The sequence below is a fragment of the Schistocerca nitens genome, chromosome 11 (assembly GCF_023898315.1).
Source record: "Schistocerca nitens isolate TAMUIC-IGC-003100 chromosome 11, iqSchNite1.1, whole genome shotgun sequence".
Classification (NCBI taxonomy): Eukaryota; Metazoa; Arthropoda; class Insecta; order Orthoptera; family Acrididae; genus Schistocerca; species Schistocerca nitens.
Genome location: NC_064624.1, coordinates 160,524,118 through 160,551,738, shown reverse-complemented (window position 1 = coordinate 160,551,738; position 27,621 = coordinate 160,524,118). Strand labels below are relative to the sequence as shown.

At 40.4% G+C, this 27,621-nt stretch overlaps 2 protein-coding genes across 4 annotated transcripts in view; one reads left to right on the top strand and one right to left on the bottom strand.

Moving 5' to 3' along the window:
- Positions 1-5,733, bottom strand: part of LOC126213135 (exosome component 10) — a 234,195-nt gene extending 228,462 nt beyond the window's left edge. The window contains exon 1 of one of the 2 annotated variants that reach the window (XM_049940753.1): positions 5,483-5,733. In XM_049940753.1, the coding sequence (XP_049796710.1) occupies positions 5,483-5,626 (144 nt within the window). In that variant the 5' untranslated portion in view covers positions 5,627-5,733. The remainder of the gene's footprint in view (positions 1-5,482) is intronic. The other variant, XM_049940752.1, reaches the window with a different exon arrangement.
- Positions 5,734-5,797: 64 nt separating this feature from the next.
- The window catches only part of LOC126213606 (transmembrane protein 98-like), a 70,631-nt gene continuing 48,807 nt past the window's right edge, over positions 5,798-27,621 (top strand). Inside the window, exons 1-3 of one of the 2 annotated variants that reach the window (XM_049941460.1) lie at positions 5,798-5,861; positions 5,958-6,208; positions 19,252-19,425. In XM_049941460.1, coding sequence (XP_049797417.1) covers positions 6,183-6,208; positions 19,252-19,425 — 200 coding nt within the window. In that variant the 5' untranslated portion in view covers positions 5,798-5,861; positions 5,958-6,182. The remainder of the gene's footprint in view (positions 5,862-5,957; positions 6,209-19,251; positions 19,426-27,621) is intronic. The other variant, XM_049941461.1, reaches the window with a different exon arrangement.

Sequence of the window (27,621 nt, the reverse complement as noted above, 5' to 3'; positions counted from 1 at the left end):
GGTAATTTTCACATCTGTCAACATCTGCTTTCTTTGGGATTGGAATTATTATATTCTTCTTGAAGTCTGAGGGTATTTCGCCTGTTTCATACATCTTGCTCACCAGATGGTAGAGTTTTGTCAGGAATGGCTCTCCCAAGGCCGCCAGTAGTTCTAATGGAATGTTGTCTACTCCGGGGGCCTTGTTTCGATTCAGGTCTTTCAGTGCTCTGTCAAACTCTTCACGCAGTATCGTATCTCCCATTTCATCTTCATCTACATCCTCTTCCATTTCCATAATATTGTCCTCAAGTACATCGCCCTTGTATAGACCCTCTATATACTCCTTCCACCTTTCTGCTTTCCCTTCTTTGCTTAGAACTGGGTTTCCATCTGAGCTTTTGATGTTCGTACAAGTGGTTCTCTTATCTCCAAAGGTCTCTTTAATTTTCCTGTAGGCAGTATCTATCTTACCCCTAGTAAGATAAGCCTCTACGTCCTTACATTTGTCCTCTAGCCATCCCTGCTTAGCCATTTTGCACTTCCTGTCGATCTCATTTTTGAGACGTTTGTATTCCTTTTGGCCTGCTTCATTTACTGCATTTTTATATTTTCTCCTTTCATCAATTAAATTCAATATTTCTTCTGTTACCCAAGGATTTCTATTAGCCCTCGTCTTTTTACCTACTTGATCCTCTGCTGCCTTCACTACTTCATCCCTCAGAGCTACCCATTCTTCTTCTACTGTATTTCTTTCCCCCATTCCTGTCAATTGTTCCCTTATGCTCTCCCTGAAACTCTGCACAACCTCTGGTTTAGTCAGTTTATCCAGGTCCCATCTCCTTAAATTCCCACCTTTTTGCAGTTTCTTCAGTTTTAATCTACAGGTCATAACCAATAGATTGTGGTCAGAGTCCACATCTGCCCCTGGAAATGTCTTACAATTTAAAACCTGGTTCCTAAATCTCTGTCTTACCATTATATAATCTATCTGATACCTTTTAGTATCTCCAGGGTTCTTCCATGTATACAACCTTCTTTCATGATTCTTAAACCAAGTGTTAGCTATGATTAAGTTGTGCTCTGTGCAAAATTCTACCAGGCGGCTTCCTCTTTCATTTCTTAGCCCCAATCCATATTCACCTACTACGTTTCCTTCTCTCCCTTTTCGTACACTCGAATTCCAGTCACCCATAGGTATTAGGAGTGATTTAAAATGGAATAATCATATAAAGTTGATCGTTGGTAAAGCGGATGCCAGACTGAGATTCATTGGAAAAATCCTTAGGAAATGCAATCCGAAAACAAAGGAAGCAGCTTACAGTACACTTGTTTGCCCCCACTGCTTAAATATTGCTCACCAGTTGGGATCCGTACCAGATAGGGTTGATAGAAGAGATAGAGAAGATCCAACGGAGAGCATCGCGCGTCATTACAGGATCATTTAGTAATTGCGAAAGCGTTACAGAGATGATAGATAAACTCCAATGGAAGACTCTGCAGGAGAGACGCTCAGTAGCTCGGTACGGGCTTTTGTTGAAGTTTTGAGAACATACTTTACCAAGGAGTCAAGCAGTATATTGCTCCCTCCTACGTATATCTCGCAAAGAGACCATGAAGATAAAACCAGAGAGATTAGAGCCCACACAGAGGCATACTGACAATCTTTCTTTCCACGAACAATACGAGACTGGAATAGAAGGGAGAACCGATAGAGGTACTCAAAGTACCCTCTGCCACACACCGTCAGGTGGCTTGCAGAGTATGGATGTAGATGTACTATAAGAACATTAACAATCATGTCACAATTTATTTTTTCTCTGAAACAGCTGAGTATGTCTGCTACTAATCTACAATGATGCCATATAGTAAGGCACAAAATTTTCCAATATCCACACCAAAGACAATGGTTTTACTTTCATTAACATTTAACAAATACTGAGATAAGTCTCAAAAACTGGGGCACTGTCAAAGACTAGTGCCTCTACCTTACTGAGTGAAAGTATACAGCATCTGTGGCAAGGAAAGTGATGGAAAATGAGCAAGAAATTGGATCCAAGTTACAAAAATCCTGGCCGATGTCACTTAGTAATGAGGCTTTATAAAGACAGTGGTATACATTAAACCTGACAAAACTGTTTCAACACAGCAGTGTGTAGTGTAGTGTTACATGCTGTTCTGGCAAATGACTTTTCCCACTGCCTGTTTATGATAAGGAAAGATGATAATGACAAAATTGTAAAAGTAGTATTAGGTAGTGATTAAGTCATGAAACACATTGTGTGCAGTTGTGTTGTTTCACGTTTATGCAGAGTTGAACAGAGAGGTGTGAAGTTTCAAGTAATTGGCAAGGTGTGACGGCGAGTTAACAGAGAGTTGTACAGTTTGAGTAATTGGCAAGGTGTGACAGCGAGTAAACGTAGTCAGCTGCTATTAGCAGGGCCTTTTATGTTTAGCGTCACGGGTGGGTGGTGTCTTGACTGTCAAGAAGCAGACACCCTTTACAAGGATTAAAACAGCAATGATCAATGGAAGCACTAAAATAAAATGTCACTTACTTCTTCTCATGTCTTTGGGCTGATGTCATATTTGATTAAGTTATATCTACTCCAAATTACGAATTAATTGTGATCTGTGCTGCCGTTGAAACAAATATAAGACAGTCAATGACGAAATGATGCATTCCGCAATTAGAGTAAATATCATTTTTCCTTCCAACAATAACAGTTGCAGAGGAAAAGAGTTCAAGTCTTCCCAGGGCCAAGTACAGTTCTATGGAGATAATGCTTTGCAGGTCCTGTGCATAAAGAAGATAATTAATGATGACTGAGTTATAATACAGGTAAATTAACACACTATAAATCGGGTGACAGATGAAATGTCGGTGTTCTGACTCTGCTACGAACATATAAGAAGAGGGAGGGTCGACCGAAGTGTCCGATCCCACCCGTCAGCTTTAACCCGTGATGTAAAGCTGTTGTGGTGTGTGATGTCACGATAGCGTGGAATTTAGTTTGTGAGTGTGGCGTGTTTCACAGAAAATCAATAGACTATAAAAAGAAATAAGTGGACATATATAGCTGCATTGGCAAAAGATATTTACGAAACAGTGCGAAGAAAGTGAACCGAATTATTCTAGACAAGTAATGAATTTGAAGACAATCCACAGTTCTATACTTGTTGCTAGTAAATATGTCAACTGAAATAAAATTCACATGTTCCAAAAATAAAGTTGACATGTGTATAACATATATATCTACATCTATACTTTGCAGCAACCGTGAGGTTCATGGCAGAGGTTACATCCCATTGTACCAGTTATTACCATTTCTTAGTGTTCCATTCACGTTTGGAGCATGGGAAGAATGATTGTTTGAATGCCTCTCCGCGTACAGTAATTATTCTAATCTTATCCTCATGATCCCTGTGTGAGCGATACGTAGAGAGTTGTAGCATTTCCTACAGTAATCATTTAAAACTGGTTCTTGAAATTTTTACTAATAGACTGTCTTGGGCCCGTCTCTCTTCAAGAGCCTGCTAGTTCAGTTCCTTCAGTATCTCTGTGGCACACTCCCATGAATTAAACAAACCTGTGACCATTTGTACTGCCCTTCTCTGTATACATTCAATACCCCCTGTTAGTCGTATTTGGTATGGGAACAACACACTTGAGCACTGTTCCAGAACTATTCGTATGAGTGATTTATAAGCAATCTCTTTTGCAGATCGACTGCATTTCCCTCAGTAGTCTACCAACAAAACCAAGTCTACCAACTGGACTCGCATTCGGGAGGACGACAGTTCAATCCCGCGTCCGGCAATCCCGATGTCCCTAAATTGATCCAGGCAAATGCCGAGATGGTTCCTCTGAAAGGGCACAGCCGACTTCCTTCACCATCCTTCTCTAATCCGATGACCTCGCTGTTTGGTCTCCTCCCCCAAAAACAGTCCAACCATCACAAGTTTACCATCTGCTCTACCCACGACTGAACCTATGTGATCATTCCATTTCATATCCATACAAAACGTTACACCCAGGTATTTGTATGAGTTGGGCAATTTCAACAGTGACTCATTGATATTACAGTAATAGGATACTATGGTTTTTTGTATTGTTAAGTGCAAAATTTTACATTTCTGAACATTTAGAGCAAGTTGGCAATCTCTACACCACACTGAAATCTTAAGATCTGACTGAATATTTGTGCAGCTTCTTTCACATGGTAATTCATTATAGACAACCTCATCATCAGCAAATAGCCTGACAGTACTATTAATATTCTCTACAACATGAACAATGAGGGTCCCAACACACTTCCCTGGGGTACACCCAAAGTTACCTCTACATCTGACAGGTTATAATAGGTTGAGGTTGGGATGATTTTGGGAGTGGAGGATGTGCTCTAACGGTAACTCCCATTTGTGAGTTTAGAAAAGCTGATGGTGGAGGGAAGGATCCAGATGGTCCAGGTCGTGAAGCAGTAACTCAAATCAAGTATGTTATGTTCGGCTGCATGTTATACCACTGGGTGGTCCACTTTGCTCTAGGGTATAGTTCCGCAGTGGCCATTCATTTTCAACTTATGCTACCAAGGAATAAAACTGTACAATAAACTGACAGGAGATTAAAGAGATTACTGTTATCATACAATGAAAGACTCCATTAAAAAATGGAGCAGCATTTTGATAAAAGGTGTAACACAAATAAAAATAACAATAAAACCTATTATGGAGGTGTGGATACTGGTTCTGTAACCGCCTCTGTAACGAGAGCAAGATAACTTCATCAATCCTCCTCAGATCGACTTCTAATGCCAGAGAGAATCTGAGCTTATCACATTAATCAGAACAAATGACTCTCATACAAAACTGTAGTTAAACAAATGATTCATGAGTACTGACTTGAAGATATAATATATGACCCCTAATATTCTCGCAGTAAGAATTCTTTCTCCCAAGATCTGAGTTTAATTGAAACATTCAATAACTGCTGCAGATCATATAGCAAGATTCGTTAGCTTACGTATACATTTGTTGTTCATGTTGGGCGTTATTAATACTGATTTATTCTCTATGATTTTAGGTGGATTTATCCATCTGTAATGTTGGTTTCCGGCGCATTTTCCGTTTTATTGGGGATGCTTCCGCATCAACAATGGATAGGAATACCATAATTGCCGGTATTACTATGAAGTAGTACCATATGCACACAGAGAGATCGATCAATAGCAACTAGTACGGCAACAAGGGCGAAAATTCGGGTAGATACGTTACAAAAATTACTTTGCCACAAAAACTGACATACATCGTTTATTAAATCAATTCTCAGTTAAATGACATTGTCCACACAATCTTGTCCATAATCTTTTGCCTTGAAAAGCAAACAGTACTTTACAGACACATCGTTACTGAAATGGACAATGGCCTTAAAATGCAAATATAGTGATCATGTAATTTGGCTGACATGAATAGCAAATTAATTCTTTAAGATACGATTACTAACCTGTAAAAACTCGTCCATTGTTTTAAATCCAGGCAAGATATCCGGCGCGTTTGTGTTTGTGGATACCTCATTTTCCATGGAAATTTCTTCAACGCCATTCTCTTTCACGGAGGGAGCAACCACACGTTTCTTCTTGTTTTCCATCACAGCAAAGAACAACACCAAGAGCTATCAACAATCCTCAACACGTCGTTTTCCTGCAAATACTGGCCGTCTGCCGTAATGTAACCATGTTTACCAACTACCGAGTTTGCCACTGCATAGCCGAGGTTCCAGTCAATCAGCTTACGTTGGCATCACTGTAAAACAAAAGAAAAACGAGAAAAATGTAAGTTCATAGCAAAACAAAATCTAAACAAAGTTCTTCGAAGGACACACGGTAATTATCATTTCCACTCATATCTTTCATTAATTTTAATTTCGTTTGACTCTCAGAGAAGAACATGTAACTGATTTGTAAAATTCAACTCCTCAGATTTGTACTGCTGGAGTGTGCCTTGCTGAAATATAAGGCTGACTATTGTCTAGCGCATACCTCCCACCTATCTGATTTACGACTCTTTGTCGTTGCTATTAGATGTCCACTTCTAATACTACCCAGCAAGTGTGTGACGTTGGTGACAGTAGTTACAGTGCGTGTGTTTGTACTGATCTTACAGGCAACTACGGCATTTTGCACGGACCTGAATGCCACAAATAGATGTTCAACAACTCACAAGTGCCAAGGTAATTTTCATTGAGATTGTCATTTTTCATTTGACATGTTTACAAATATACTGTAGCAAACTAAAATTCATTATGTTTCCAGCACCGTTTGCAGTAGTTGTTATGATAATTTTTACCTTCTGCCTTGAGAATACCATGCAGTTCGAACAAATTGCAAGGAATATATTTTAAATTAGTATTTATACATTCTCAGAACTTTTTCCCATTCTTTATAACCGAAAAATATTCTAGTACATCGAGTAAATAGTAATGTAGTCACACAAAACTAGTCCTAGAATGAAATTGTGACAGCGACAGATTCAAATTGTGGATGACCTTTTCAGAAGAATACTGGGGTGTTTACTGTATTGCTCCAGCCACTGGTGAAACATGTTTGTAATTACCACATTGCTTTGTTTGAAATATTGTTTGCACAGCAGAATTTGTCTGAATACTAAATCTTGTGTATTGCTGCTTTCATTTGACAGATACCTGTAACTAATATGACTCAGCATCTCCACTATATTGTCAGTAGCAATGATCCTTTTCATAATATTGTTGTATTCCATCCAGAATTTTCCATAGTTTGAAAACACTGATATAATTTATGGCAGAATGGGTCATTCCATATCAAATCACCCAATAAAAAATAAATTTTACACCCATCTCCTTAGATTTTCATGAAATTTTGCTCAAATGCTTCTAATGCCATCCTGACAACACCTGCAAATTTTTTTTTTGCTGTATCTCTTATAGTTTTTTTTATAAATTTTTAAAGTTTTCATGTTTTGCGTTTTCCGAACCTTCGCAAATGGTAAATTTAATTTGTATTCAAAACTTTAAAATTGCTTATCTTAAAAACTCTTTTAGATAACATCATGAATTTTTGCAGCAAGTTTATTTATTATACATATTTGAAGATAAAAATGATACTATTAAAATATATTAATATTTTCTATGAAAAAATATATATGTATATTTTATTTTATTTTTATTTATTTTATTTTTTTTTTTTTTACGGATGTTTTGTTTTATAAGAATTGCAATAACTATAGTCTCAGAACTGATAGAATGCTCAAATTTGTTTTAATTTACTCTTAAACATATAGGCTACTTGATAAAACAATAATAATGATGGCTTTTTAACATGTTTATTAATTACAGTAGATTACATTAGAATTATGTACAAAGATAGTGTACTTACGACACTTATGTGTAACCCAACTGATTGCTTGAAACATTGAATTTTTTGAGTAATTTTGTCATTTTCATAAACATTAATGCTGATTCAAACTGTTTTTCCACTTCATCCAAGAGCTTTCAGTTCTTTTGATACAGTCTTTTTTGAAGTAATACATTATTCCAGTGCCGCTTGATTGAGGTGCGTCTACTACACAGACTATGTGCTCCAAAGGCACTATGCAAGAATCTTCTCTTTCAGGCCAATAAAATGATGCAGCTGGTCCCGAAGGATGTACAAATAGAATTTCTGCATCTTCTTAATCATTGAACATTGTTTTTACCAGTCCAAAGTACCAGTTACCATCGTAATTTGCAGCCACATAGCTATTTGTGTATGGTTCAACACGAACCCAACCAGAGGAATGGAAAGAAAAGGCTAAGGAGGGTTTTACACTATCTGTAGTCCTTCTAATTTCAAGGTTGTTTGTTGGAAGTGGTTTGAAGTTATGAAAACTTCTTGTTCCAGGAATGGTTCGGGTTGCTGAAAAACAGTTTTTCTAGTTTTAACTGTAGCAAATCAGATTCTTTTTTGTCAATAAAGTGAAAGTGAAGGTTTTCAATATTTTTTCCACAAAACTTGTACGTACACATAGATTGCTGTCATTATTTGTTCTTCGTCTGAAAGCTGTAGACTGGCTTTCCTTAAAATTCTCTTAATAGTTCCTCCTAGGCCATCACAAATTGACTTCCCATGACTTGTTGAAAAAAAAGAGTGTTGGGCCTTCAAATTAAAGTCTCTCAAGTGTTCAGTCAAATTTTTAAAACTGTTTCTATTTTTGTACTGCCCAGCACAACCATCTGTAAAGTAGTGAACTGAGTCAATGTCAGTATGATGTAATGACAGCCACTTTGTAATTTCTTTTTGTACAAAGTTAACAAAACCAGTGTCATGTTCTTGGTCGTCACTAATAAAACAGTGGTTGGAAACAAAAACATTGTTTTCCTCATTTCTTAGAAAAACTCCAACTGGGTGTTAGAATACAACCACCTCTATTCCAGTGGTAACTTTGGATCTCATTTTGTATAACAAAGGAATAATTTTCACTGAAATCCATCACAATAATTGCTGTTTTGGGTGGTGGGTCTTCTTTCAATCTTTTAAAGGCTGCTGATTGGGATTTTGCTATAAACGAGTGCGGGGTTAGCTTTTCCAATGACCTAACCAATAAAGAAATTTAGTCTTCAACACTGATAGACTGTTTGATCATTTCTGCCCTGTCTGTGTTAACCCACTGACTGATTACAATTTCTTCTTCTAAATCATAATATTCACTTAGTTTTTCAGTTAAGCACTCTGTTAGTGCAGTATTTGCAGGACAGCTGTCGCAATGATGTAGCATGCAGTTTTGGTTTTCCGTGTTGCACACAAGCATCTTAATTAGGTCTTTATAAGATTCTTCAATTTTCACAGCATCCAGTAATAGTTTAACATTCTGGTGGATACTGCATACACATACAGTGTGTGTGCCTGCAGCACCAGCAAGGATACACCATTTAGGTCTCAAGAAACAAAATTTTGAAAAATCCTACTTCTACCTCGGGATTCTCCCATTTGAAAGAATAATAAGAGTTTTCTCAAGTTACACAAAATGAGTCCTTTTTGCATGTACACATTTTTTTGAACACTTACTTTGTCTTTTGTTCCGGGTAGCACTCTGGAACTTTCATCCTTTTCATAAAAATCTGTTACAAGTCTTACTGTATTTTCAGAAAGAGTTTTACCTTTTTTTAGACCAGGAGTTTCCAAAATACCCTTTTCAGATTTTAGCTTTCTAGCTTGTCGCACCATGTACTCACGTACATTAAATTCTTTCATCACTTTATTTCGACTCCAAGAATCTGGAGCCAAGGTCAGAATCTGGATTTTTCTAGACCTCCCAACAGATGAAATCTTCTCTTTCATAAGAGAAATCATTACATCAAAATCCTTTGCTTTCTCAACCACACTTGTATCTTCTTTGTCATCATCAGAACTTGGTGCATCATATTTTAATGCTTTTGAAACCGCCTTTTTTGCAATCTTTTCAACACTGTTAACCTTCCTTTTAAAATAAGACCCTTTACTTTGTTCTGACAAGCCATGAAGCTTTATCGGTGTTAAACCTAAATTATCAAGAGCAATGTTTGTTTGTGTGAGGGATTCTTTTCGGGATTCCAATGGTTCTAATTCAACCATGACTTCATCATCTGTTTCACTTTCATTGACTTCAACTCTTAATTTTTCCTCACAAAAGTTACGGCATGTTGAGCAAAGCTTTTGTCCAGGTTTTATGCTAATATTTTTTGTCAGTAATTGTTTAGAAAGATCCAAGCCTACACTTCTCAACGATTTTTTGATGGGCTTTTTGTGTTTTTTTAGTGGGTCTACACATGTTGTTTGATACTTTTCAAAAACATTTAAAAAGTAGTAGCTGTGGTGTGAACATACACTCCTGGAAATTGAAATAAGAACACCGTGAATTCATTGTCCCAGGAAGGGGAAACTTTATTGACACATTCCTGGGGTCAGATACATCACATGATCACACTGACAGAACCACAGGCACATAGACACAGGCAACACAGCATGCACAATGTCGGCACTAGTACAGTGTATATCCACCTTTCGCAGCAATGCAGGCTGCTATTCTCCCATGGAGACGATCGTAGAGATGCTGGATGTAGTCCTGTGGAACGGCTTGCCATGCCATTTCCACCTGGCGCCTCAGTTGGACCAGCGTTCGTGCTGGACGTGCAGACCGCGTGAGACGACGCTTCATCCAGTCCCAAACATGCTCAATGGGGGACAGATCCGGAAATCTTGCTGGCCAGGGTAGTTGACTTACACCTTCTAGAGCACGTTGGGTGGCACGGGATACATGCGGACGTGCGTTGTCCTGTTGGAACAGCAAGTTCCCTTGCCGGTCTAGCAATGGTAGAACGATGGGTTCGATGACGGTTTGGATGTACCGTGCACTATTCAGTGTCCCCTCGACGATCACCAGTGGTGTACGGCCAGTGTAGGAGATCGCTCCCCACACCATGATGCCGGGTGTTGGCCCTGTGTGCCTCGGTCGTATGCAGTCCTGATTGTGGCGCTCACCTGCACGGCGCCAAACATGCATACGACCATCATTGGCACCAAGGCAGAAGCGACTCTCATCGCTGAAGACGACACGTCTCCATTCGTCCCTCCATTCACGCCTGTCGCGACACCACTGGAGGCGGGCTGCACGATGTTGGGGCGTGAGCGGAAGACGGCCTAACGGTGTGCGGGACCGTAGCCCAGCTTCATGGAGACGGTTGCAAATGGTCCTCGCTGATACCCCAGGAGCAACAGTGTCCCTAATTTGCTGGGAAGTGGCGGTGCGGTCCCCTACGGCACTGCGTAGGATCCTACGGTCTTGGCGTGCATCCGTGCGTCGCTGCGGTCCGGTCCCAGGTCGACGGGCACGTGCACCTTCCGCCGACCACTGGCGACAACATCGATGTACTGTGGAGACCTCACGCCCCACGTGTTGAGCAATTCGGCGGTACGTCCACCCGGCCTCCCGCATGCCCACTATACGCCCTCGCTCAAAGTCCGTCAACTGCACATACGGTTCACGTCCACGCTGTCACGGCATGCTACCAGTGTTAAAGACTGCGATGGAGCTCCGTATGCCACGGCAAACTGGCTGACACTGACGGCGGCGGTGCACAAATGCTGCGCAGCTAGCGCCATTCGACGGCCAACACCGCGGTTCCTGGTGTGTCCACTGTGCCGTGCGTGTGATCATTGCTTGTACAGCCCTCTCGCAGTGTCCGGAGCAAGTATGGTGGGTCTGACACACCGGTGGCAATGTGTTCTTTTTTCCATGTCCAGGAGTGTGTATTCTTAAATTCACACAGATTAATTCCAGATCGTAAGTGGATCAAATCTTTTTCTTCCTCACTCAATTCAGATACCGGTTGTAACTTTTATGAAGGTGTGTAGGTTGTTCGGAAACAGTCAGATTTTTTAAATAACCCTACGCTGCAGGTTTGAATATCTGACATACTGATTTCACTTCTGGTCTGATTACTGTTCTGGTTACTTTTATAGGATATTGGAAAAGAATCTCTGTAAACTAAGTAACAGTACTTACTGAAAGTTCGAATAAACTTAATAAAATACTATCCAAGCACTATTTAACACTGTAATAATTTTTTACTTCAAAACAAAATCCAAGTGTACATTGTTACTCCAAGAAGACAAAAACTTATTTTCGGTGTCTAAGTCACTTGGTACTTTTATTTTTAAAATATAAATAATATTATTTTAAAAATTAGATAACTATTAAACAGGTTAAAAAGCCAACATAATTTTTCTTTTATCTAATAGCTTATACAATTAAGAGTATTTTAAAACAAATTTGAGCTTTCCATCAGGTCTGAGACTGTAGATATTGCAGTAGTTTTTGTAAAACTAAACATCTGTTAGCTTTAAAAAAAAAAAAAAAACATAGTTGTAAAAAAAAAATTTTTTTTCCCCATTTGGAAGATTTTAATATATCTTTATGGTTTGTTTTTTTAACATTTAGATATAATACACAAACTTATTCCAAAATTTCATACTGATATCTTGAGTATTCTTTAATATACAAATTTTTTTAGTTGTGAGGACACATTTGAGTTAAGATTTCCAACTGCTGAAACAATGCCAAATCAAAAAACTTTAAAAATTTATAAAAAAATACTATAAGAGATAGAGCAAAAAAATTTTAAAAGTGCTTTCAGGATGATAAAAGAAGTAATTGTACCAAGTTTCATCAAAATCTGACATGGTTGGTGTCAAGGCCTGGGTGACTTGACATGGAATGACCCGAATTTTACTTATCTGTAGCCTGTGTCCATTATCGTTGTCGGGGTGATAGTTAAAATTCAAATTAACTTCAGGACAAAAATGTACTTTTAGTGTCAGTGGCTTTTCAACTGTGTGCTGTAGTTGGTAACTGTTTGTGTAGGAATGATGGAAAGTGAATATGAAAAATTATGAATTGAATGATCAGACAAGATGGCAGAACCACTGGGAAAATAATGTTCAATAAACCTTGTGATGTGGAGTGTTCAAAACTACATGGCGGTGTAGTGGTACATATAGTACAGAATGTTTTTTTATAAAGCAAAATATTCTGTAAAATTGAAACTGTACTCTTAGGTTCCTGTGCAACATCATCATTGAAAATCGAGACATTTTGAAAATACCCCACAAAGTTTTCAAAGTGATTGTTAGACTGTGCTACAGATCAGTCCACCACTAGAGGCAATTTTCTGCCAGTTGCATTAGTTGGCTTTGCCAACTCACAACAAAACAGTGACATTTCAACATTAACATCTACCTTGGGGTACAATCAAACTATGACATTGGAATACGAAACAATATCCCAAGAAATTCTGTGATATACTGGGGTCACATAGCCCCAGTTGTAGGTAAACCAGATGGCAGCCTTCGGTTTACGTCTAGAATACTAGGAAAATGCAGTCAGTCCACAAAGAAAACTGCTTCAATATCACTCTTGCAGCCCATCCTAGAATATTGCTTAATTGTGTGGGACCCACACCACATAGGACTAAGGCAGATGTTGAACATATACAGAGAAAGGCAGCATAAACAGTGGCAACTTTCCAATTTTATTACGCATGAATCACAGTCCTTCAATAAGTGCTCCCTTGGTCACATGACACACATCTACACAGTAACCAAATTCTTCTCATAACTCAGTGTAGCATATCCTCTGTGATGCTCTGCAGTGCAGGCTTTATCTGATCATACACTTCCTCAAGGAACATGGGCATTGGCAGTACAGAAACTTGGTCTTTCTCAAACCCCCCCACTAAAAGAAATCACACAGTGCAACATTCAGCGAATGGTGTGGCCATTGGAGGAGATTTATGTCTGCTGTTGCAGCACATCCAGTCCACTGTTGGTGAAGAAAACAATTAAGAAGCTCTCATTCGTTCCTGTGAAAATGGGCCAGCGTATGTGGTTTCTCCCTTCCCCAAATATGCACATTGCGTGTGTTCACTTTGCAACTTGCATGGAAAGTAATTTCATCACAGAAGATGAGTCTTACTACAAAACCAGCATTCTCCAGTTGTAACTGCAGCTCTTCACAAAATTCTGCCTTTTCATTTTACATGCTGGTGTGAGTGCCTGCACTAATCGTAGTTTGTACAGTACACAGCACCACACTGTAATCTTTGGCATGAACAATTCTCTTCTTACTCTACTAAGTGATTTGTGAGAACTTTGGTAAAATGACTCGCGTGCTCCCTTCAGCATTTACATCAGACACACAATGTTGACCGGGCCTCTTCCCATTACAGAGGCATCCGGTTTCCCCAAACTGTCAGTAACACCTGTCTGTGTTATTCGTGTGTGATGGGTCTTTCCTGAACTGTGCACAGAACTCTCACTACACTGTACTCGCAGATCTGGACACTTAAAAATGGAGCACACAGAAAGCCTTTTCCTGTTGAAAAGAGCCGCAGTGCCTACGTAGACATGAAAGGTGAACAGCAGGTAGCATATCAAAAGCATTTACAGTTGCCGCTACTTATGCTGTAAGATTGGCCAGTGTGAAGTAATGAGTTGATACATTATTAATTTTCAAAACTGTACCATTCACTGATGAACACGCTGTGTACAGGCTCGAAAACTACAAATCAGAGTGAATAAAATGTTATAATTCCAATTTGTTTGTCTCGGAAGGGTACATCCATTGATACCGAACTCGACCCTGTGGATGGGTGGTGAGGAGGTAACTTTGGAATCTTCATTGGAAACCTGCAGTTTTTATTGCAGAGTACAATTCTATGGCAAAATCTCCATACATTTGTCTGAAACATTTTCTTCATTTTGCCACAGATGGCACTGTAATCAGAGGAATAGAAATGGGTACACAATTGTAATTTACAACATGCTACTCAGTGGCCCTTGAGTATCCAATGGCACATGGGAGCCCATCTCCATGCTGCGAGGGTAGGACAGGCTAGTATTTCACAACTTCTAATTGGAAATCCCATACACAACATTTTTATTCCTCTAATATATTGAGCAGGCGATTACTCGATGTAGCGAACTACAATGTATAATAACAGACAGTATGCTGCAAGCAGAGCTCATGTATCATGCAGATGTAGAACAGATAGTGGCTCTGAGTACAATAATACTTGCACAGTGTTAATTGCCTGCACACCCACCTATCATTTGGAGAACAGTACAATGAATCCAGAATGAGATTTTCACTCTGCAGCGGAGTGTGCGCTGATATGAAACTTCCTGGCAGATTAAAACTGTGTGCCCGACCGAGACTCGAACTCGGGACCTTTGCCTTTCGCGGGCAAGTGCTCTACCAACTGAGCTACCGAAGCACGACTCACGACCGGTACTCACAGCCTCACTTCTGCCAGTACCTCGTCTCCTACCTTCCAAACTTTACAGAAGCTCTCCTGCGAACCTTGCAGAACTAGCACTCCTGAAAGAAAGGATATTGCGGAGACATGGCTTAGCCACAGCCTGGGGGATGTTTCCAGAATGAGATTTTCACTCTGCAGCGGAGTGTGCGCTGATATGAAACTTCCTGGCAGATTAAAACTGTGTGACCGACCGAGACTCCAACTCGGGATCTTTGCCTTTCGCAGGCAAAGGTAGGAGACGAGATACTGGCAGAAGTAAAGCTGTGAGTACCGGGCGTGAGTCGTGCTTCGGTAGCTCAGATGGTAGAGCACTTGCCCGCGAAAGGCAAAGGTCCCGAGTTCGAGTCTCGGTCGGGCACACAGTTTTAATCTGCCAGGAAGTTTCAGTACAATGAATGTTGCAACCACAGAAGGAAAATTTGAAATGATCCTGTTGTGTGAAGAATGTAAGTGAAATGTTGGGGGGGTGCTGGTGCCTTGTATGCAGAGCGTTTTCCAGAGAAAGGTAGCTCTCGTTTGTTCTTTTACAAGGTTGTGAACGCCTTTGCCTGATGTCTGTGTACAGACTGCCAAAAGGAAACGAAGCAAATGTGTTACAGCAGAACATAACAAACTATCTGTACTAGCTGCAGTGCACCACAGACCACGGATAAGCGCCCAGCAGTTACATTACACCACGATTCCTGTGTATCCTCGGGTAATATTGTCACAATACAGAATCATCATAAGTATCATATAATAAGTATCATCCATACCACATGTCACTACATCAAGGGGACTGATGACCTCAGATGTTAAGTCCCATAGTGCTCAGAGCCATTTCACTGCATCAAGAACTTCATGGCATTGATTTCCATAACCAAGTAGTGTTTTGTGAATAGGCTCATCAACAAACGCAAACAATCCCCATGTTCTTTGCCAAGGTACTATTTCCCGATGAGTCTGCATTCATAAACCATGGTAGTGTTGACTGGCATAACATCCCCACTGGTTACGACAAGTTGACCACGATGTCCTTGATCGGTTAACACATGGTGTGTCATCATGGGGCGCAAACTCATTGCTCCATATTTTATTGATGGCAGTTTGAATGGACGCAAATACTGAACATTTTTAGAACAGGAAATATTGTTACTACAGCAGGATGATGCATTTTATGTTCAACAGCGTAAGTGGTTTCAACACGATGGTTGCCCAGCACATATGCAATTGAAGCATGGGAGGTATTAGACCGTGTTTACACTGATCGGTCAATCGACAGGTTGCTAGGTCACTGAATTTCTTTCTGTGGGGTTATTTAGAAGATAAAGTGTACCAGCAAGAGCCAACAGGCCATGAAGACTGGACTGACCACATCAGAAACATCTCTTCTGACATTCCTGCAGATATGCTTCTGTCTCGTGTACAGTCATTTGAAAAGTGGATCACTAAGTGTATTGAAGTTGGCAGTGCTACGATTAAACACTTACTTGATTTGGAAAAGTAGAGTCGCGTTCGTGTCGAGCCATGACCACGATGACACGTGGGGGTAGTCCCCTGTTTGATATATCGGAGGAATACAACGTTGCGAATGGGGGTTTCCAATTAGAAGTTACGAAATACTGGCCTGTCCTACCCTCCCAGCATGGATGTGTGGTCCCACATGGCATTGGATATTCAAGGACCATTGAATAGATTTCGTAAATTATGATTGTGTACCCATTTCTATTTCTCCAACTGCAGCATGATCTTTGGTGAAACGGAGAAAATGCTTCAGGCGAAACATGTAGTTTTTTTGGTAGAATCATACTCTGCAATAAAAAAATGGGGGTTCCCAACAAAGATTTCAAAGTTGCCTCCGACGCACAGGGTCTGGAGGGCCGGGGTGGTGTTGGATGTGGTATCATTCGATGCTCCCCTCAGGGACAAACAAATTGTAATTATAAATTTTTTTGATCCAATTTGTAGTTTTTGAAATATTTCAGTGGCTTCACTTAAAATGAACAACCTGTGTAATAGATGACAGTGATAATGTTATGCAAATGATTAAAGGAAAATCTCATATAAATATGTGAAACAAATACTAACAAAGAGATAGAGGGGCTGGCCAGTACTTACCTCAGCTCAGTACAGCCGATAGATACAAAAAACAGAACAGAAAATTTACATTCTTAGCTTTCGGAACTTTGTTCCTTCATCAGGGAGGAGAGCGGGGAAAAAAGGGAAGAAGGGAAAGTGGATTCAGTTGCTCACAACCAAGGTTATGAAGCAAGAGGGAAAGGTAAACAGGGATGGTAGCAAGGATGGAGGCATGGTTGTCAGAGGGAAGCCAAAGATATTCTACTGTTAAGTACTGTGCCAGCTTCAAACCAAAGAGGATGCATACAGAAGTAATGAGGTATATAGTATAAAGATAAACACAACTATGTAGGATGAAAATATTTGTGAATGGCTAAAGAGGAGAGGGAAAATGGAGAAGACTGAAGAGTAAATGGGAGTGAGGTTGATTAACGTAGGTTCAGTCCAGGGGGATGGCGTGATGAAAGGATGTGTTGGAGTGCAAGTTCGCATTACCGCAGTTCCGAGGGACTGGTGTTGGGTGGGAGAAGCCAACTACAACGTACGTGCCATTTGGCTATGAACATGCTTTCAGAAATCAGAGATTGCTTTGAGCAATGGAAAACTCGCATGGAGCAGTCCAACAATCATGGCATGGATGCTTTGGAGGGGATAATGTAAAATTTGTGAAGAAGTAAAAATTAATGTCGTACCCCTAATGTGGTTACTTTTTGCCAGACTTTGTACATCGAGTAATTCTTGAGCAAAATAGATCAACTGATAGTTTGTTTTATATCAATGAAATATTAGATTTTTGAAAATATAATATAATTGGATAAATAAGAATCTACTCACCAAGTGGCATCAGGAGAACACAAGTATAAAGGTATTAAAGTTTGCAAGCTTTTAGGGCCAGTGGCTCCTTCTTCTGGCAGAAGGATTGAAGGGGAAGGAAGATGTGGGAAAAGAAAAGGACTGTTGATGTTTAGGAAAAGGAACAGCGTTTGCAAAAGTCACCCAGAATCCCAGGTCAGGAAAGACTTACCTGATGGGACGAGAAGAAAGGACTAATTGTTGGTGACTGCAGTGGATGAAATTTGAAAACGTGAGAGCCTAAAGGTGGATGATAGGTTAATACAGAAGTCAGTAAATGAAAGGTATAGAAAATTAAAAGGAAGTGAAGAAAGGAATAGTTTCTGTGAAGGAATAGTAGACCAAAGAAATTAAGGTAAATTAAGGCAAGTTGGATGGTGAGGATCAAGGAAATGGTGGAGTGCAAGTTCCCACCTGCAGAGTTCTCAGAAACTGGTGTCTGGGGGAAGAATGTAGATGGCACATGTGGTGAAACAGGCACCAAGGTCATGACTGTTATGTTGTAGAGCATGCTCTGCAACAGGATATTGTGTGTTACCAGCGTACACCCCTCTGCTCATTGTCCGCCCGCAGTAACTGATTGGTCAGCGTGACAGATTGTCAATCCTCTGGGCCCAGGTTCGGATCCCAGCTGGGTCGGGCAATTTTCTACGCCTAGGGACTGGGTGTTGTGCTGTCACCATCATCATCATCATCATCATCATCATCCTATCATCCTCATTGACTGCAGGTCACCAAAGTGGTGTCAAACTGAAAGACTGGCACCCAGTGAATGACCTGCCCGACGGGGAGCCTTAGCCATACAATTAAAGAAATACCCTCTGCTTGTGCCCATTCATCCTATCTGATGACTTGGTGGTAGTCACGCCGATGTAAAAGGCCATACAGTTTTACAGAATGGCTGATATATGACATGTCATTCAGAGGTGGCTCTTCCTTTGACTGCACATGTTTTACCAGTTATATGGTTAGTAAAGTTGGCAGTAGGAGGGTGCATAGGGCAAGTCTTTGCCCTTACAAACTCTTTGCCCTTACAAACTCTTTGCCCTTACAAACTCTTTGCCCTTACAAACTCTTTGCCCTTACAAACTCTTTGCCCTTACAAACTCTTTGCCCTTACAAACTCTTTGCCCTTACAAACTCTTTGCCCTTACAAACTCTTTGCCCTTACAAACTCTTTGCCCTTACAAACTCTTTGCCCTTACAAACTCTTTGCCCTTACAAACTCTTTGCCCTTACAAACTCTTTGCCCTTACAAACTCTTTGCCTTTACAAACTCTTTGCCTTTACATATGTCTGCTTGTGTGAATGGGATGGCCCAGAATATCTGCTTTCGAGCTAGGCTGTTGGGGTAATTATGTTCACCTGAAGACTGAGATGACAATATATAGTTTGTTTCATAGTAGGTCATTTGTCTTGTAATTGTAGAACAGAAGCATCCACGTAATGTGCTGTTTATTTGGATTTGTACACGACCATTCTACACCGTGCAGTGAGATGGAGGCCCTGTACGATCCCCCGGCGCGGCCGGTGGGCCTGGAGCGGATGGAGACGGCAGTGGCCATCGCCATCGGCGCCCTCGCCGCCGTCTTCCTGGGCGCACTCGTCGTGCTGGTCGTCGTCTGGCGCCGCCACCACACGCGCTACCTCGACAAGCTCAGTGCCGGGTGAGCAGTCGAGAGGGTTTGTGTGGCGGGAACACAAATTCTTGCTATAGGTTCTTTATAAAAATTGTAAATAATTGTCTTCTATTACAAAATTTTTGTGCTTTTTTCAGGTAACAGTGAGGTTTTATTATATTCTTGATTACATACATGTATATTCAGTGGATACCAAAAGGGCAGTCAGATGAAACCTGAAAATTGTTTAGTAAACACAGACCGGACTCGTATAAGTTGTTACTTTTTAATTCTGGATGACTGGTTTTGATCTATTAAAGAGATCATTGACAGCCTTACGTTCCTGATGTGGAGCAGTGTTCTCGACACCGGCACAGATGGTCCTGCTCCACGTCAGGGATTCCTACTACGACCAAAGAATGTAGGTCTGATGATGATTTCTTTAGTACATTGAAACTGGTCACCCACAATTAAAAATTGACAACTTATATACTTGACCACGACGCATTCGGGAGGACGACGGTTCAATCCCGCGTCCGGCCATCCCGATTTAGGTTTTCCGTGATTTCCCTAAATCGCTCCAGGCAAATGCCGGGATGGTTCCTCTGAAAGGGCACAGCCGACTTCCTTCCCTAATCCGATGAGACCGATGACCTCGCTGTTTGGTCTCTTCCCCCAAAAACCAACCAACCAACTTGACCACGACTGTGTTTACTAAATAATTGTAATACTAATAGGTCACTGTTTCCTGGAAGAATGTTCCAAAAAACTGAAAACTACACACCACGATGGGACCGTGTAATGGTTACATTCTAAGGTAATCACCACACGGATTTGTACAGTTATCCCACTCGGATATGAGATGATCAATTCTTGTTTTGTAGAATGCAATCATCCAGTGTTGGATCCGCAACTGCTCCAACTCTTGCACTGCCTTTTTCGACTGAAATTGACGTCCACACATTTTTCTTCAGGTTGCCAAGCTGTGAAAATAACACGGTGTAAGATCCGTGCTTTATCTAGCATGTGGTAGTCATTCCCGGATGTTTTGACTTTACGGTGCACCGCAGTTTCTGCAAAGTGTCTTCGTAGAGTTACACATTGACTGTGGTTCCGCATTCGAGGAACTCGACAAGCAGAGGATCCCTGCAGTGGCAGGATGTAATCGTGACTTTATCAGAACTTGCGTAAACAGCTTTGAATTTGTTTGGGAGGGGAGATGTGGAATGTTTCCACTATTGACTTTGTCGTTTGCCCTCCGGCTGTCGAATTACTGTTGTACGGAATCGTCCTGTTGCACAAAAATGACCTACTTCACACTGCCAGTCCGATGAAGGCTTGCTACTGAGATTTGGTCGGGAAGCACTGCAACATCCTCCATACAGTGTGTAATTTTCACTGTGTGATTTTCACATCTTTAGCTTTCTAAGGAAGGACATACATGGACATCACTTTGTCTAATGAGGAAGTGCAAGAACGGGTGCGGTTTTGGATCCGTCAGTGGCTGATGGCATTCTACAAAACAGGAGCGGATCATCTTGTCTACCAGTGGGATAAATGTGTTAACACATGTGGTGATTACTTTTGAATGGAGACGTTCCATGTTCCCGTTCTGGCGGGTGTTCAATTTTCATTTTACCGCCCCTCTTAGATGCCAGATAAATCTGTGTGGATGATTGCGTACAAAACAAGAATTGATCGTCTCCTCTCCGAGTGGGATAACTGTATAAATCTGTGTGGTGATTACCTTTGAATGTAACCATTACATGGTCCCATCGTAGTGGGTGTACAGTTTTCAGTTTTTTGGAAAATTCACTTTAACAGTGTGCTCTGAGGCCATCTTTGACACTCCATACAACAATGGTAGCTCCATGCAGCACCTGCAATGATGCGGGTACACCTGCTGATAAGCTCAAAATGCTGCACACTGTCCATGGAGTATCTCAAGCAAATAATAAGACAGATATTTGTAGTACTAAGCAACCTGGTACCAGTTGCAGGTTGCCTATCGAACAGCTTTCAGGAGCAACAAAAATTTTGTTTTCAATATTTTGCGCAATTATTGATAAACTTTAAAAAGTAGAAATGGTGCCATAATCTACTCATTAAGAGGTGTACTCTACTATTAAAGATTTAGCACTATAAGTGAAACATCACAGTTAGAAATTGTGTATTGGTCTTGAGGCAGTGCAACTGACTGCGCGCGCGCGCACACACGCACACGCACACACACACACACAAAAATAATGAAATGAAAGAAAGTTTATCACTTAGTACATTTTCACTGTTCATACAGTAAAACTTCACCATCAGACATTTCAGTTTATTACCTCTTTACTGCCCACTTTCTTCACAACACAGTTTGCAGACAGTATCCACAGTTAGCACTGAGGTAAGACACTGGACTCGCATTCGGGAGGACGACGGTTCAATCCCGCGTCCGGCCATCCTGATTTAGGTTTTCCGTGATTTCCCTAAATCACTCCAGGCAAATGCCGGGATGGTTCCTCTGAAAGGGCACGGCCGACTTCCTTCCCCATCCTTCCGTAATCCGATGAGACCGATGACCACGCTGTCTGGTCTCCTTCCCCAAAACCAACGAACCAACCAACCAGTTAGCACCGAATGTACTGTAAAATTATATCAGTGTATGGCACCTAATTCAGGATTCATCTTATCATACACATTGAGATGTGTGAAAAACTTGCTTCTGCCTCAAATAGAGTCCAGATTAATTAACCTGTGTATATTCATTCAGTATTTCATGATGACAGCACTTAGTGAGTTTCAGCAAACTTTAAGCACAACTTCAACACGTTTTCTCACTTACATGCTTAACATCAAATATTTACCATATTATCTTATTTGTAAAGTAATAAGATTTTTGAAGCTGTTTTATAGATAGGAGTTTGACTCTTTGAAGAATTGGGGGTTTACTGACTTGAAATAATACAGAATTTTGCGGAGCAGGCCCGAAGGTCCGCAACACCCGTGAGGCCCTTCCAAACTCACTCGACCGACGGTGCAAGTTATGCCTTAGCCGGTCCTTACTATAGTTCCTAGCTGACAATGCAACAGGGGCCCACTGTGTTTCGACCTTTCTTCTGGAAAGCTAGTGTTACCATACTATTTATGGGAACTGGTTTGTTAACGCAAGGGGAAATGTTGAAAAAAAAGTCGTCATCATCATCATTTAAGACTGATTATGCCTTTCAGCATTCAGTCTGGAGCATAGCCCCCTTATAAAATTCCTCCACAATCCCCTATTCAGTGCTAACATTGGTGCCTCTTCTGATGTTAAACCTATTACCTCAAAATCATTCTTAACCGAATCCAGGTACCTTCTCCTTGGTCTGCCCTGACTCCTCCTGCCCTCTACTGCTGAACCCATGAGTCTCTTGGGTAACCTTGCTTCTCCCATGCGTGTAACATGCCCCCACCATCTAAGCCTGTTCGCCCTGACTGCTACATCTATAGAGTTCATTCCCAGTTTTTCTTTGATTTCCTCATTGTGGACACCCTCCTGCCATTGTTCTCATCTACTAGTACCTGCAATCATCCTAGATACTTTCATATCCGTAACCTCAACCTTGTTGATAAAGTAACTTTTCTAAATAGTGTAGCTTAAAGAATAACAGTTAGAAGCCCATGTAATGCTTATCATCTTTCAATAGATCTTTTGAGAATAATTTGACGTATGAACCACAGCTTTTTGGTCACTCTTTTTTCTGAGTTGTATTTGGTGATGCAAATGAAATGAAGCATGTTAATTATTTTTCTACATCAGAGGTACACATGTCTTTAAAAAGTAGAAGCTTGATTTTTTTCTGGAAGTTCTTTACACTATCATGTTTAAAGCAGACTTCTAAAAAGATGTTGCTGTCATAAATTATCATTCAAAAATATTTTTAATAATGATTATCAAAATTATCAGTAATTAACCCATAGTTTTTCTTTAGCCTAAAAAATCTGTGATCTTCAAAATTAAGTTGTAAGAATAGCATACTGTTGGTTAAGTATGTTTTAAAACAGAATAAAAAATATTCTGCCCTCTATCTTCAATAGATTTTAACAGGTGAGTACCAGAATACCAAAAAAGTGAACTTCTGGGAAATTCAAGTTAAAGTTGAAGCTTGTTTCTGTACATTAATGCATGCCAGGTCCATATAAATCTAGTTTCTGGTGGTGTTTCTCTCCCATTTCTTCTTCAGAATTCTTATTCGTGCTTCATTGGTGGCTCCCAACACTGATTTCTCTGTTTCAAAGGGTCCCCTGTGATCAGTGTTAAATTAAGTTATTTGTATATTTAGTCCACAGGGCACTTCCATCAATTTTGTAACCTTGAACCTTGACACTACACCATTGTTGAGACATAACAGAACTTCCTATTTTCAAGCTATGTAGTCACGCCAGAACAGTTTTTGATTCTTATTCCCATGTACAGTTCTTAAAACTCTCATTTGGATTTTGAATCCTAATGTAATTACTTCTCTACTACCTTGGTGTCTCTAAGACATTAGAGACTAAAAAGTAATAAAAACCAAACAAGTGAGAGAAATCTGTGTGACTTGCAGGTGTCATAATGTGTGCAGACACTTTTAAATTCCTCTCATTTTGGGACTTTCTTGCATACAATTTCCTCTGAGAAACTTTTTCATGTTGAGAAAACTAAGGGGGATTTTTATGATACAAAAAATTAAAAACTCATTATTTGACACTTAGTCACATGCCAATCCCGTAACACATTTGCTTTTGTCACCGACTTGCGGAACAGATAGAGGGTGGGGATGGAGGTGGAGTTCCTGCCAAATTGCCAAATATACACCGGGGTATCTATGGATTCATGGGGGTGGGGGTGGGGAGGGGGGGGGGGGAGGTTACATACAGACAGTCATGCAAAATACTTTTGAACACATTTTCTGAAGATTGTCTTGAGGAGCTAGCTCAGCAGCGTACACGCAGTGGAAATATCTTAGACCTTGTAGCAACAAATAGGCCAGACTTTATCGACAACGTCAGTATAGAAACAGGGATTAGTGATCATAATGTCTGTATAGCAACTATAATTATAAAAGTTAGTAAATTAGTCGGAGTAGGAATTAAAATCCTTGGAGAAGAAATAAAAACTTTGAGTTTCACCGATGACATTGTAATTCTGTCAGAGACAGCAAAGGACCTGGAAGAGCAGCTGAACGGAATGGACAGTGTCTTGAAAGGAGGATATAAGATGAATATCAACAAAAGCAAAACGAGGATAATGGAATGTAGTCGAATTAAGTCGCGTGATGCTGAGGGAATTAGATTAGGAAATGAGACACTTAAAGTAGTAAAGGAGTTTTGCTATTTGGGGAGCAAAATAACTGATGATGGTCAAAGTAGAGAGGATATAAAATGTAGACTGGCAATGGCAAGGAAAGTATTTCTGAAGAAGAGAAATTTGTTAACATCGAGTAGAAATTTAAGTGTCAGGAAGTCATTTCTGAAAGTATTTGTATGGAGTGTAGCCATGTATGGAAGTGAAACGTGGACGACAAATAGTTTGGACAAGAAGAGAATAGAAGCTTTCGAAATGTGGTGCTACAGAAGAATGCTGAAGATTAGATGGGTACATCACATAACTAATGAGGAGGTATTGAATAGAATTGGGGAGAAGAGGAGTTTGTGGCACAACTTGACTAGAAGGGATCGGTTGGTAGGACATGTTCTGAGACATCAAGGGATCACCAATGTAGTATTGGAGGGCAGTGTGGAGGGTAAAAATTGTAGTGAGAGACCAAGAGATGAATACACTAAACATATTCAGAAGGATATAGCTTGCAGTAGGTACTGGGAGATGAAGAAGCTAGCACAGGATAGAGTAGCACGGAGAGCTGCATCAAACCAGTCTCTGGACTGTGAAGACCACAACAACAACAACAGTAAATCAGTCAAGAAGTCTAGGAGTGTGTTTCTGCTAGGCAGAGCAGACAAGCAGTTATGATGATGACAAGAGGAGGCTAGTAGAGATTCGTGAATGTGTGAAAAGATCTCGCAGAGAACCCAAGAAGATTCTGGTTGTAAGTGAAATCGCCAAGTGGGTCTAAGACTTCCATTCAGTCCCTTGTTGACCAGTCTACTGTGGCAGTTGGAGATAACAAAACAAAAGCCAAAGTTTTAAATTTCGTGTTCAAGAAATTGTTCACACAGAAGAATTGTACAAACATGCCATCATTTGACTATTGGACAGACTCCTGTATGGATGACTTAGTAATAAGCATACCTGGCATAGAGAAACAACTGAAAAATTTGAAAGCAAATAAATCATCAGGTCCGGATGGAATCCCGGTTTTATTTTACAAAGAGTACTCTACGGCATTGGCTCCTCACTCAGCTTGCATTTATCGTGATTCTCTCACTCAGCATGAAGTCCCAAGTGACTGCAAAAAGTGCAGGGTACTCCACTATATAAGAAAGGTAAAAGAATGGACTCACAAAATTACAGGCCAATATTACTGACATATGTTTGCTGCAGAATCCTTGAACCGATTCTCAGTTCGAATATAATAAACATTCTTGAAACTGAGAAGCTTCTGTCCACGAATCAGCACGGTTTTAGAAAGCATCGCTCATGTGAAATTTGGTGTGCCCTTTTCTCACATGATATACTGAGAACTATAGATAAAGAGCAACAGGCAGATTCCATATCTCTAGGTTTCCAGAAAGCATTTGACACTGTGCCCCATTTCATGCTGTTAACAAAGGTACAAGTATGTGGAATAAGTTCACAGATATGTGAGTGGCTTGAAGACTTCTTAAATAATAAAACCCAGATTGTTGTCCTGCCAGATAGTGGTATCGCCAGGCCCCAGGGAAGTGTGAAACGACTGCTGTTGTTCTCTGTATACATAAATATTTTGGTGGACAGTGTGGGCAACAATCTGTGGTTGTTTGCTGATGATGCCATGGTGTATGGTAGGGTGTCAAAATTGAGTGACTGTAGGAAGATACGAGGTGACTTAGACAAAATTTCCAGTTGGTTTTATGAATGACAGATAGCCCTAAATGTGGAAAAATGAAAGTTAATGTGGATGAGTAGGAAGATCAAACCTGTAGTGTTCAGATACAGCATCACTATTGTGTTGCTTGACAGATTCCAGTCGTTTAAGTATCTGGGAGTAACATTGCAAAGCAGTACGAGGTGGAATGAGCATGTGAGAACGGTAGTAGGGAAGTTGAATGGTTGACTTTGGTTTATTGGGTGAATTTTAGAAAAGAGTGGTTCACCTGTAAAGAAGACTGCATACAGGAGGCTGGTGCGACCTATTCTTGAGTACTGCTTGAGTGTTTGGGATCTGTACCACATCAGATTGGAGGAAGATATCAAATCAGTTATGAGGCAGGTTGCTAGATTTGTTACTGGTAGGTTCAAACAACATGTTACAGAAATGCTTCTGGAACTCAAATGGGAATCCCTGGAGGGAAGGCGGCATTCTTTTCGAGAAACACTATTGAGAAAATTTAGAGAACCGGCATTTGAAGCTGAATGCCGATTGATTCTACTGCTGCCAACATACATTGCACATAAGGATCAAAAAGATAAGATAAGAGAAATTGGGGCTCATACGAAGGCATATAGACAGTAGTTTTTCCCTCGCTCTATTTGCATGTGGCATAGGAAAGGAAATGACAAGTAATAGTACAGGGTACCATTTGCCATGCACCGTATGGTGGCTTGCAGAGTATCGATGTAGATGTAGATGTTACCCACAGATTTCTTTTGTCGGCACATTGACTGTGAGGATGAGGGGGCTAGTTTCCACACAGGTGAGTCCCTCCAAACCCTGGGTGAGGTATGCCAGATGTCACATCTTACGATCCGTGTCCACAGTCAAACTTATATCTAAAATTTGCTCTTATCTATCTGCAGATTTAAAGTCCAATACACAATCCAACAAGTTTCTCAGTTTAACCTCACTTTTGAAGCAGACGCTGTTCATATGTTTTGTTTTGACACTACTGGGAATGACTACAAATGCAGACAAAACATTTCTAAAACTGACTTTGGTCCTGTGTTTAAAGGAGGAGGAGTAGTAAATGTACGGGTGGTTCAGGGACTGGTTTAAAATGAGAAATATATACACACGAAAACCTGTTGGACATATTACATTCGGAACCTGATGATTGGCAAATTGCTTGTAGGCTTCTGTCTCGGGTTGTTCTGTCGATGTTTGTTTGATGATTTTGATTTTTTCTGACATTTCCCCA